The sequence below is a fragment of the Macaca nemestrina genome, chromosome 8 (genome assembly GCF_043159975.1).
Source record: "Macaca nemestrina isolate mMacNem1 chromosome 8, mMacNem.hap1, whole genome shotgun sequence".
Taxonomy (NCBI): Eukaryota; Metazoa; Chordata; class Mammalia; order Primates; family Cercopithecidae; genus Macaca; species Macaca nemestrina.
Genome location: NC_092132.1, coordinates 93,532,572 through 93,545,676, shown reverse-complemented (window position 1 = coordinate 93,545,676; position 13,105 = coordinate 93,532,572). Strand labels below are relative to the sequence as shown.

General features: G+C 35.1%; 1 protein-coding gene across 6 annotated transcripts in view; it reads right to left on the bottom strand.

Moving 5' to 3' along the window:
- LOC105463377 (protein-L-isoaspartate (D-aspartate) O-methyltransferase domain containing 1) overlaps positions 1-13,105 on the bottom strand; it is an 81,590-nt gene that overhangs the window by 42,513 nt on the left and 25,972 nt on the right. For 3 of the 6 annotated variants that reach the window (XR_976292.3, XM_011710431.3, XM_071068258.1), the window contains exon 2: positions 229-630. The exons of the other annotated variants lie outside the window; for them this stretch is intronic. Coding sequence is in view for 2 of the 3 variants with exons in the window: in XM_011710431.3 (XP_011708733.1) it covers positions 229-535 (307 nt within the window). In the remaining variant the exon portion in view is untranslated. The remainder of the gene's footprint in view (positions 1-228; positions 631-13,105) is intronic. 6 annotated transcript variants of the gene reach the window in all.

Sequence of the window (13,105 nt, the reverse complement as noted above, 5' to 3'; positions counted from 1 at the left end):
CAGAGCTACTGTAAGTTGAGGATTACACGTGGGAACTATCAGGGTAAGGACTGGGAATGAAAAAAGATTACTACTACTTTGCGTTTTCACATCTAAGTAAGGAAGATACCTACATTGAGTATACACATTCAAACATACTGTATACAAAGTTACAACTCCTATAAATCATAAACCATAATACAAAATAGGCTTATTTTTTAAAATAGAATTTTACAAAAATTAAATTACCTAAAATTAAGCCCACCATTGTACTTAAATATCCGGTTCCACTTCCCAGGTTAAGAAAAGACAATCCTGGTTGAAGTTTCAATGCTTCCATAACTTCAGAATAAATGCAAGGTGCTGACAAGTGGATGTTTCCATGCTTCCAGGCTAAGTCTTTGTAAGCATTGTCTCTGTAGCCTTCCAAATAGTAATCTCCACGATCAATCGCTCTGAAGGCTTGCTCCACTCTTTCAGTACGAATATACTGAGCTTCTTTTAAATTATCAATTAAGTCATCATTATCTTCCCCAGCACTCACAGCTCCTCCCATGATAGTATTCAAATCAAATCATAAATTTAAAAATGAAATAAAATTAGTAGAAATGGCTTCCAATATTGCACTTGATTTCCAAAAATAAATTAATCCTGGAAGGGAAGAACAAAAATAAACAGGTTTAAATTAATGCTCAAAAGCAAAATAACTCGTTTATTAAATGTATGTCATTATAATTAACTACCATTTCTCATGGAAATATTCTGCTCCAGGCATAGTGCTAAACTCCTTCTTAACTATATTACTTTATTTAATCCATATAGTAACCACAAAAGGTAACTTATATGATCTCATCTGTACAGATGGGAAAACTGGAACACAAAGAAGTCAAGTAAGTCACCTAGTACCGTGAAGCCCATTATGGTGGCCACTAGTTACACATGGCTACCTAGATCTAAATTAATAAAAATTAAATACAATTTAAAATTCCATTAGTCAACCTACCTGTATTTTAAGTGCTTAATAGCTACTTGTAGCTAGTGGCTACCATACTGGACAGCACTACTCTGCAAAGTGACACTGTCAAGACTTGATCTCAGGTCTTTAAAGTCAGAAACCATGCTTTTTTTTTTTTTTTTTTTAAGATAGGATCTCACTCTGTCAACCAGGCTGGAGTGCAATGGCATGATCTTGGCTCATCCCCTCCCGGGCTCAAGTAATCCTCCCACTTCAGCCTCCCAAGTATCTGGGATCACAGGCGCATGCCACCACGCTCAACTAATTTTTGTATTTTTTTGTAGAGATGGGGTTTCACCATGTTGCCCAAAATAGTCTCAAACCCCTGAGCTCAAAAGATCCATCTGCACTGGCCTCACAAAGTGCTGGGATAACAGGCATGAGCCACAACGCCCGACCTCCTCCATGGTCTTAATCACTGAGCCACACTGGCTTCTTTACAGTATAGTATAGTATAGTATAGTATAGTATAGTATAGTATAGTATAGATTAATTTTAAAAATTGATTTTAAATTCCTGAACTTAAAAACAATTTGAAAATGCACTACATAAATTTAAAATGTTAACACACAGAACAACGTATTACTCGAAACACTGAACATAAAATGCAAAATAAACAAACCCCAGACTCATGTTTATTAACACACTTGTGTGCTCTCTGATAGTTTTGTTTAGCAAACCTTGTTGTGATAGAAACCACAAATTTTATTAACAACTTCAATAGTCCAAGCACTAGAACATATGTTTTATACACATACATACACACACACACACACACACACACACTGAACTTAAGAGATTAAACTCAGCATCTGAATGCATCTAAGTGCAATTTGAGAAAACTTAAAACATTTCAAAACATAATACTGAATATACAATTTAAGTTTTATTCAACTATTGCTAGTAAGTTAATGTATCAATTTCTGAATTAATAAATCAGTAGAGAACATGTGAAATGAAATACCCATGGCCAGTAACAAGAGTTATGACAGTTAACTCTGGCAAGGCTGTACTCCAACTCTTGACCCTAAAGAAGTATACCAATTAGGGTCTCAAGTATCCCTAGGGTCCTCAGGCCCCTGGCACCACTGGGGCAGCTCCCCCAGTACAGCCTATCATATTGTCTTTGTGTCCGCTTTGTCCTTTCCTACAATTGCCTCAAGAACTTTTGGAGTAGAGGAAATACTGTGAATTCACATTTAATTCATTCAAACTCACTCATAACAAGTTGGCTGGCTCTAGCACCTTCAATCCTCAGAAATACGTTAAGTATAAGGGCTTACAGCACCCATCTCCTCAATGAATATATTTTGTAGAATGTAGTGCAATGGGAGATGTCAATTCCCTATTCCTTCAACAAGTCTTGGCTGTGGCATCTCGACTTGCTGAGTCCAACTGTAGCATTTCAAGACTTTTTTTTTTTTTTTTTTTAAATAACATGGCCTTTAAGCACAAGTCAACTTTTTCATCTGGCACTCAGAGTGAATCTTTTCCTAAGGTAAAAGAAAAAATGGTTATATTACACTAGGAGATAGTCTTTGTCAGCATCCAGTGAGGCATCTGCCTAAGGATTTCGTAAGAACAATTCTGAGACACAGATATTTGGCAAATTGCTGTACTGTATATGCCACAATTTACTAGAAAAATGATTCCCTTTGAGTGGGCTCTAGGGCTTAAGAAGAAGGATCTGATCCTGCTTAGGTCCTTCTGAATTCCATTCAATTCAAAATTATCATAGCAAAACAATCAATCAAATATGGTCTTTACTACACAGCTCACATTTTTGGTGAGAAAAAGGCAAGAAGAAGAATGAAATAAATAAGAACTACCGCCATTTACTGACAGATACTGTACTGAGTGTATTTGCAGCTCGTTAAAAATTACTATAAGCCAGGCCAGGCACGGTGGGTCACACCTATAATGCCAGCACTTTGGGAGGTTAAGGTGGGCAGGCGGATCACTTGAGGCAGAAGTTCGAGACCAGTCTGGCCAGTATGGCAAAATCCTGTCTCTACTAAAAATACAAAAAGTAGCCAGATGCGGTGGCTCACGCCTGTAATCCCAGCACTTTGGGAGGTTAAGGTGGGCAGATCACTTGAGGTCAAGACCAGCCTGGCCAACATGGTCAAACTCTGTCTCTACTAAACACACACACATAAAAAAAAATTAGCTGGGTGTGGTGGCACACAGCTGTAGTCTCAGCTACTCGGAAGGCTGAGCCAGGAGAATTGCTTGAACTTGGGAGGCAGAGGTTGCAGTGAGCCGAGTTTGCACCATTGCACTCCAGTCTGGGCGAAAGAGTGAGATTCCTTCTCCAAAAAAAAAAAAAAAAAAAAAAAATCCAATCAAATGACTGCATGGATTTTTAAAAACAATGACTGAAGAATGGATTAGAAAAGCAAGATCCAATAATATGCTGCCTACAAAAGACTCACTTTAGCCTTAGGACACACACAGACTGAGAATAAAGGGATGAAAAATGATAACCAAAAGAGAGCAGGAATGACTATACTTCCATCAGACAAAATAGACTTTAGGTCAAAAACTGTAAAAAGAGACAAAGAAGCAAAGAAGGACATTATTTTATGTCTTGTTCAAGAGAATAGAACAATTTTAAATAGGAGCACCTAAATATATAAAGCAAATATTAATAGATCTGAAGGATGAGATCAACTGCAACACAATAATAGCAGAGGACTTCAAACTCCATGTTCAACAATGGACATATCATACAGACAGAAACAGTGGACTTGAACAATGCTTTAGACCAAATGGACCTAACAGACATATATAGAACATTCTATCCAACAGCAACTGGAATGAGTATTCCCCAGGATATATTATATGTTTGTCTACAAAATAAGTTTCTATGAATCTAAGATCGAAATTATACCAAATATCTTTTCTACTCGTAATGGAATGAAACCAGAAACCAGTAACAGAAGGACTTTCGGGACATTCACACACACACAGAAATAAACAATATGCTCCTGAAAAACCAACTGGTCAAATGAATTTAAAAAGAAAATAAAGATATCTTGAGACAAATGAAAATGGAAACGCAACATACCATAACTTATGAGATGCATCAAAAGCAGTTGTAAAAGGGAAGTTCACAGCAATAAATGCCTATATCAAAAGAGAGTAAAGATTTCAAAAAAATTCAAGAAACTAGAGAAAAAAGAACCAGTTAAACCCCAATTAGCAGAAAGAATGAAATAAGATCCAGAACAGAAATAGATAAAATAGAGAGCAGAAAGAAAACAGAAAAGATCAGTAAAACTAAGAGTTGGTTCTTTAAAAAGATAAACAAAATCAATAAACCTTTAGCAAACTAACAAAAAAAGAAGGCTCTAACAATAAAGTCAGAAATGAAAGAGGAGATACCACAACTCAGAAGATACCACAGAAGTACAAAGGGTCAAAGAGATTATGAACAATTATCCACCAACAAATTGGATAACCTAGAATAAATTCCTGGAAATGTACACCCTACCAAAGTTGAATCAAGAAGGAATAGAAAATCTGAACAGACCAATAACAAGCTAGAAGACTGAATCAGTAATTAAGAAATCTCCATCAAAGAAAAACTCAGCACCAGATGCCTCAAGGTGGAATTACACCAAACATTTAAAGAACTAATACCAATTCCTTTTCAAATCCTTCCAAAAAATCAAAGTGAAGAGAATACCTACAAACTCCACTTACGACTCCAGTATTGCTCTGATACCGAAGCTAGACAAAGACACTACAAGAAAAGAAAATAACAGGCTAATATCCCTGATGAACATATCTGCAAAAATCTTCAATAAAATACTAGCAAACGAAATTCAACAGAACATTAAAAGGATCACTCACCACCAAGTGAGACTGATCCCTGGAATACAAGGATTGTTGAATATACACAAATCAGTAATGTGATGGATGTACCCTATTAACAAAATGAGGACAAAAACCCTATGATCATTTCAATAGATGCAGAAAAAGTAGTTAACAAAACTCAGTATCCTTTCATAATAAAAACTCTCAATAAATTAGACACAGAGGGAAGATATCTCAACATAATAAAGGCTGTATATGAAAATTCCACAACAAACATACTCAGTGATGAAAAGTTGAAAGGTTTTCCATGATCAGGAATAGGGATTTCTATTCTTACTACTTCTATTCAACACAGAACAAAGTTCGAGCTGGAACAATTACACAAGAAAAAAAATAAAAGGCATCTAAATAGGAAAGCAAGAATTGAAAATACCTCTGTTAATTGATAATATAATCTTACATGCAGAAAATTGTAAAGACCCACCAAAAAACTATTAGAACTGCTAAACAAATCAGTAAAGTTGCAGGCTACAAAATCAACATACAAAAGTCAGTAGCATTTCTTTACACTAACAACAAAATCAATTCCATTCACAACATCAAAAAAAAAAAAAAAAAAAAAAAACCTAAAAGTAAACTTTAATCCAGGAGGTAAAAGATTTGTATACTAAACACTATTAAATATTGAAAGAAAATTGTAAACAACACAAATAAATGGAAAGGTATACCATGTTCATGGACTCACATAAATAATAGTTAAGATGTCCGTACTGCCAACAGTGGTTTACAGATTCAACGTAATCCATATTAAAATTCCAATGACATTTTTCACAAAAATAGGAAACAATTCTAAAATTTGTATAGAATCATATAGGCAAAAAGAAGAAAACTAGAGGCCTCACATTATCTGGCTTCAAAATCTATTACAAAGCTATAGTATCAAAGCAGCATGGTACTGACATAAAAACAGACACAATGACCAACCAAAGTAGATGGAGAGACCAGAAATAAATTCCACACATTTCTGGTCAACTGATTTTCAACAAAGATACCAAGAACACACAATGAAGAAAGCACAGTCTCTTCAATAAGTGCTGCTGGAAAAATCAGGTATCCACAAGAAGAAGAATGAAATTGAATCCTTATCTCACACCACATACAAAAATCAACTCAAAACAGATTAAAGATTTACATATAAGACCTGAAACTATATAACTATTAGAAGAAAACATAGGGGAAATGCTCCATTACATTGGTCTGGGCAAAGATTTCTTGGATATGATCCCAAAAGCACAGGCAACAAAAGCAAAAATAAACAAATGGCACTATATCAAACTAGAAAGCTTCTGTACAGTAAAGCTTTATTAATTGTTTACAAGCAGTAAAGTGAAGTGATAACACATATAGTAACTAAAAAAAAAAAAAAAACCCGCAAACCATCCATCCATACATCTCATAAAGGATTGCAAACCATACATCTGACAAGGGATTAAGATCCAAAATATAAAATGAACTCAACTGAATAGCAAGAAAACAAATATGCCAATCAAAAAACAAACAAAAGACCTAATAAACAATTATCAAAAGAAGACATATAAACAGCCAACACACATGAAAAACTGGTCATCGCAGAAATGCAAATTAAAACCACAATGAGATATTACTTTATACCTGTCAGAATGGCTATTATCAAAAAGACAAAAGATAACAAGTATTGGTAAGGTTGTAGAGAAAAGAGAACTCTTGTGAACTGTTGGTGGAAATGTAAATTAATACTGCTGTTACAAAAAACAGTAAGGCTCCTCAGAACACTAAAATCAGAATTATCCTATGATCCAGTCAGTAATCCCACTTCTGAGTCTATATCCAAAAAGACTGAAATCAGTATGTCAAAGATATATCTGCATTCCCATGTTCACTGCAGCATTATTCACAATAGCCAAGATATGTAAGCAGGCTAGGTGTCCATCATCAGAGAAATGGGTAAAGAAAATGGTGTGTGTGTATGTGTGTGTATGTATATGTTTATATATATAGGAATTTGAGAAAAAGAAAAAGGTAAATATAGATTTACCTTATTATATATATGTAAAATCCATTTATATATATAAATGGATTACTATTCAGCCTTTAAAAGGAGGGTAATTCTGTCATTTGCAATAACATGTATGAACCTGGAAGACATTATACGAAGTCATAAGACATACTAAGACGTAAGACAGGCATGGAAAGTCAAACACCACATGATCTCACTCATACGTGGAACCTAAAATGCTTGAACTTATAAAAGTAGAGCGTGAAATGATGATTACCAGAGGCTGGGGCAGGAGGGTAGATGGGGGAAAGGGGAAATGCTGATCAAAGGGCACAAAGTTTCTGCTAGACAAGAGAAATATGCTTTACTAATCTTTACAGAATGGTGACTATAATAAATAAAAATGTACTGTGTTATCTCAAAATTGCTGAAACAGTAAATTGTAAATGTTTTCACCATACAAAATGACAGCTTGGTAAAGCAAATTTTTTAATTGGCCTGATTTAATCATTCCACATTGTAAACATATTGAAACATCATATTGCACCCCATAAATATACAATTATTACTTGCTAATTAAAAATTAAATAGGATTTTAAGGAAAAACCAAAATTATAAAGAGAATTACATTACTTGGTGTGGGGGGTGTGGGAGAATGACACACTGTTTACATAGTCAAAATACTATAAACATAATTGCTTATTTAGTTTTAATACTCATTTAATCACACTGAGTGAGAGAGGAGAGGAAAGGAGTGGCATGGGAGCTAAAACCTCATCTATGATGACAGAATGTAAATGCTGTCCAAAAGTAATGAATAAAAAGGAAAAGCAGCATCTTGGTTAGCAATGTGTACGTTAAATACCCTACAAAACGGCTATATGTGTTAAGTTCCTTCTGGAATGTGAGCCTGAGGGTGAAAACAGGTGAAGCCAGGGATTGCTAGGCTTTGGCATCAAGGCTTGCAGTATCTTTACAAATTATATTACATGTATTATTTGAACAAAATTGGTGAGTAAAGGTAAAATTAAAGGGGTTATAGAGAGAGCACCGATGAAGTATAATAAAGCTATACGGAGAGTTTCCTAAGGAATAAAAATACATTAATAAGACAGTCTAGGGCAGAAAAATAAAGATACAGAAAGAGAAGATTATTACATAAATAATAACTTAAACCACACCAAAGAGTTTCACAGATACAGCTCTTCTTACCACATACATTATTGCTGAATGTAGAAACTGAATTATAAATTACATTTGTATAATACTCACTGATTTGATTACAATGTGCCTTTGCAGAAAACATGAAAATAAAGTAAAATTAAAATTTTCGTAATGCTAGCATTCAAAGAACCACTGTCATTATTAACTTTTAAGCAATCATATACTTCATTTTTTTAAACACATGACTGGTATTATACTGTATATATTGTTCAGGACTTTCATTTAATAAACCTTAAGCATTTCCTAATACCATGAGACACTCTTTCCAAATCCAGAAGTATGATATCTACCACATGGATATAGCAGGATGCAACCAATCCCCCAATGTTAGACTATGAATAATCAATATAATCAATATTAGAATTGATTATAATTGATGTACACTTGAGAAGCTCGTAAATCAAAGTCTGTAGTGAATATTGTGGTAATTCAATAATAATCCTAACTTGAAATGTACAATATTTTTTATGAAAGTAAAATAAACACTAATAAAAAGCCAGCGTAGCATTAGGTCATCAGTGTCTGCCATTTGTTACTTCTAAGATAATCTCATCTCAATCATGGAAAAGTCAAATGCAAGTCAAGAGACCAAGGTCTAGCCACGGTTTCATAGATAACTTTGCTGTACTGATCTGGCCAAATCCCCAAAATGTCATTTCCTCACCTGTGAAATAAAAAAGCTATATTCTGCAGCTCCTAAGGTCCCTCAGACCTCTAATTTCCATGCTATTTTAGCATTGGTCAAATCTGCACTTGAATATAATCAAGTTTTAGTTATCTAGTAATGGCTGCTGTCCATGCCTTGCATTTCTGTTACTTTGGTCACAATTTTTACTGCCTCACTCCTGCCATTTTCTTTTCCACAAAGAAGAAACAATTTTAGGAGAGTTCAAGTCCTGCACTAAACAATAAAAGCAAAATAAGGAATTTGAGAGAAAGAAGAAAAAGGTAAATTATAGAAAAAGATCAAGTGTAAGAACATAATAAAAGGCTGAAAAACTTAAGCAGATACACAGTTATGTCTGTTTGAGAAGGAAGTCATCATGTTTCCTCATAAAACACAATTTCACTCCTTGGTATTTTTCTCTCTGCTGTGTGTTGGGTAGGGGCTGCAGAGAAAATAAAGGGTACATTCACATGTGCACACCTGAAACTATTTGCAAAGTGTTCCAAACGTTTCTTGCTATTATCCCAAAATTTAGAACTGTGACTTAAATCTATTTGGTTTTAGGAAAGAACTGCCAAAGGCCCCATACAATATTATGGTGTCTCTTACGCAGTTTAAGGATACCTTATGGAGCATTACGCACTGACAAGTTAAAGGAGGTAGGAAGCAGATCAATGGCAGACAGATGTTGCAAGGTGGGAGCAGAACAAAATGAATGCTGATTCACTTTCCTTTCCTCCTAGCATCCAGAGGGAAGCAGTCAACTGCTCTTTGCTGCTCCTTTCTCTGCAAAACTGAGGACTAAGCTCACCCAGCTCTAGAGGGAAGCTCACTCAGCGGTGATCCAAAAGAAAACACACAAATTGTGGCCATGAACAAAGAAGGCTCCTCATGTCCTCAAAGCTCTTGTCATGGGATTCATGGACCAAGCCTGCTTTAAGTGCAGAGGCAACTACACAGGGAAAACATTTTTCTCAGTGATGGGACTGATAAAGAGATAGGATGAAATATAAATAAAGAATTATGAAAGAAAATAAATGGTTAAACTAAGGTTCACTAATCACTTGCCAAAAGCTGCCAAGAACATCCACTTTATAATCAATGATGAATACAAATCTTAAATTTTGTTTAAGTAGTGATAACACATAGAGCAGCAATTTCCTATATGCCTACTACACACCTAGCACTGTGCTCTAGTTCTTTACCATACTACTATGAAGAGGCACGAGATCATATGAGAAGCTCACCGCCCTTGAATAACTGAAACACTACTCACATCCAGCCTGTGAAGCTATGAAACCCTCTGACACAGAACTATTTGCTCAGAGGCTCCTGACGCATAATTCAAAACTAAACTTTTCATTAACTTTTAGCTGAAAAGATGTTCAATTCAGCTCTCTTTCAACCTCCTATATTTTCTTTTTCCTTTTAGTATTCTCAGCTTCAAAGGAAGAATGAAGCAGCTGTGGGTGGCAGGGCAGGGAAGCATCTGATGTCATTTATTGATCATGCAGCCTCAGGCAAATTACTTAATCTCCAGTTTCCTTATCTGTAAAATGAAAATAATTACCACATCATAAATTTGTGATGATTAAATAGTACACTGAATATAAAATTCCTAACATATAGCTGTCCAATAATATCAACTTATTTTCATTTCTGTGACAGAAAGGGCACATTCTAAACTTTCATTTTTAAGCACGGAAGACTGGAAAGGGAAAATTAAAAAATACTGCTTCTCAAATCTAGCGAAGGTATCGCCTACTGACCTCCTTAAAGAGGAACTGAAGAATGGAAATGGAAATCCTGAAGTTAGAGGTATCTAAAAGAAAAACAGCCAAGGACAGGATATACAGAAGTCTGTGGAAAAATACTTACATTCACACATAAGTTGACTGCGAGAGAGAAGTTAAAGTGAAGAAAAGACAACACAGTTATCTTCTGCCATGCTCTGGGCCATCAACTGTGCTGAAGGGCCTAAATTAAGAGTAGCTGCCCTTCTGCGCTCACAGGGAGTCTCAGAAGGAAGAATGAGCTTACCTGGGCTAAGACAACAGTCAGATACCGACCCTCTTTGGTTTAAGGTCCATCTCACTAGCTAACTTTCGCCCTGGCTAATACTTTTACCTCTAATAGAGCATTTGTTATATAATTTAGCAAAAATTGTCTTGTAAAGTTTTCTTTGGTTCCACATATCTTTTCTGTCCAGACTGTAAACTCACTGAAGGGAAAAATAACATCTTATATTTAATGTATTTATCACAGTTGCATGGTCTTAGCAAACATCTAAGAAACAACTGTTCACTAAGTGTAAAACACTGTGAAAGTTATAGTTTTCTACTCTGGAAAGTCCTTCCAAATTTCAGTGTTCCCAATGGCTACAGGAAAGTCGAAGTACATCAAGTACATTTTTGCTTCTATATTCTCTTGACTATCTTCTTCCCCTACCCCTCCAATTCAATAATACAAATAATTTTTTTTTAAAGAAGCTCTCTTGGAAGCATCCACATTACACATTTTGATACATGGCGAATTTTAAGATGCCTATATTCACAGATGTAGCTTCCAACTTCCCCCACATCCTTTTAATTTTCATATTCCCCTTGGCTTGGAAACAGTGTGAACTCCAAGATAGAGAAACAGTAGATGGTAGTTCTATGACAGTTTTAGCGTATAATATTTGAAGTGATAAAATAATATATAAAACTTTAAAGGACAAGACATGAGGCTCATCTAGCTGAAATTTTATCATTTTGAAAATTATAGGACTTTATGGGTCCCCAAAGGCTTTCCTCTTCTCCCTTTTACTCAAACATCTGAACATAAGACCTTTTCAAACCTATATTACTACACGTATTGCCCTAAACACAACTGCCTATTACCAACACCCTCTACATGCAAAGTTCCACATATCTTTGAGCTAACAAAATTAATCCTCAGGGAATAATGGCCTCAGATTTAAGGATTACTGGTTAGCATTATCTGGATTTTTCAAGAAACAGAAGTGCTACACTAACCATCCTTAACACTTTTTAAAATATATATACATCCTTATGGGAGCTGCAGCCTAGAAAAACCTTTAAAACAAGTTGTTCACCTCCTCTAATTCAGGAAAAGTCTAAACAAAATATTCATTAACTGGCAACAGTTCTTAGGAATGTACTGAGATCAATAGGGAAACATAATTTTTAAAAAAGTACACATTTTCAGCTCTTCCGAGTTCAGGATTTCATAGTGGGGCTTATTTTATTTGAAAAGCTAGGAATTTATAAAGAACAATATTTGAATTTAAGAATATTCCAAAGCAAAAATGCACAACTGGGAACTACTCATCACTTCAGATGATCTGTATCTGTTCCCTGCCATGAATATACCATAAAATAAACCAAACATGAGCTCATACCAAATATACTCTTTCCATATATTAATGTACTGTGGAATGCAAAACTGGCCTTGTCATACTATATGATTTTAAGTCATTATCTTTTCTGGTTTTGGTTTTTTCACCTGCAAAATCAAGTCATTAAATCAAATTATCTCAATGACCCCTTTAAGAACTTTCAAAAAAATCTAAGCATATTTACTTATTTACAAAGACATACATAGGTTAACTACAAAGTTTTTGGACTTATAAAGTGGCATCTTCTAAAGTCCAAAATGCTAATTTTATCTACAGATGAACACCGGCAAAAGCTATATAAAACAAAGCAGCTAAAGTATTATCTATAAGTTTTCAAAGCACTTTTAACATCAATTCATACAATTTCTTAAGTATCACAGGAATAATGGCAGGATGGGTAGTATTACCTGCACCGTACAAATAAAAACAGACTGAGAAAGAGTAAATTACTTGTTCTGGATTTCCCACACAATAAAGGGATATTTCAATCTTATTCATAAATCTTATGCACTACTAAAAATATTGTAAGAAGAAACCACAACAAAAAAAGTCTGAGACCCCTGAGAACAATGCACACTTAAAAAATGATCCTACAGTTTAATTTCATTTACTGGAGCAAGTAATTCTATCCCTACTTTTCTGAATGAACCAGAGAAAGTTTAAGCAATTCTTGAAAATGTACTGTCATCATCAAATCATAGCAATGGTGTAGGCTCTAAAGTGCTGGGAGGGTCACTGATACAGTTTTAATATTGTCACAGCCCAAATCCCATGTTGAATTGTAATCCCCAATTGCAGGCAGTGATTGGATCTTGGAAGTGGATCTCTCCTGTCTTGGTGCTGTCCTCATGACAGTGAGTTCTCTGGAGATCCAGTAGTTTAAAAGTGTACGGCACCTCCCCCTACTCTCTGTTGCTCCTGCTTTGGCCATGTAACCTGCTTGCTCCCCGTTCACCTTCCAGC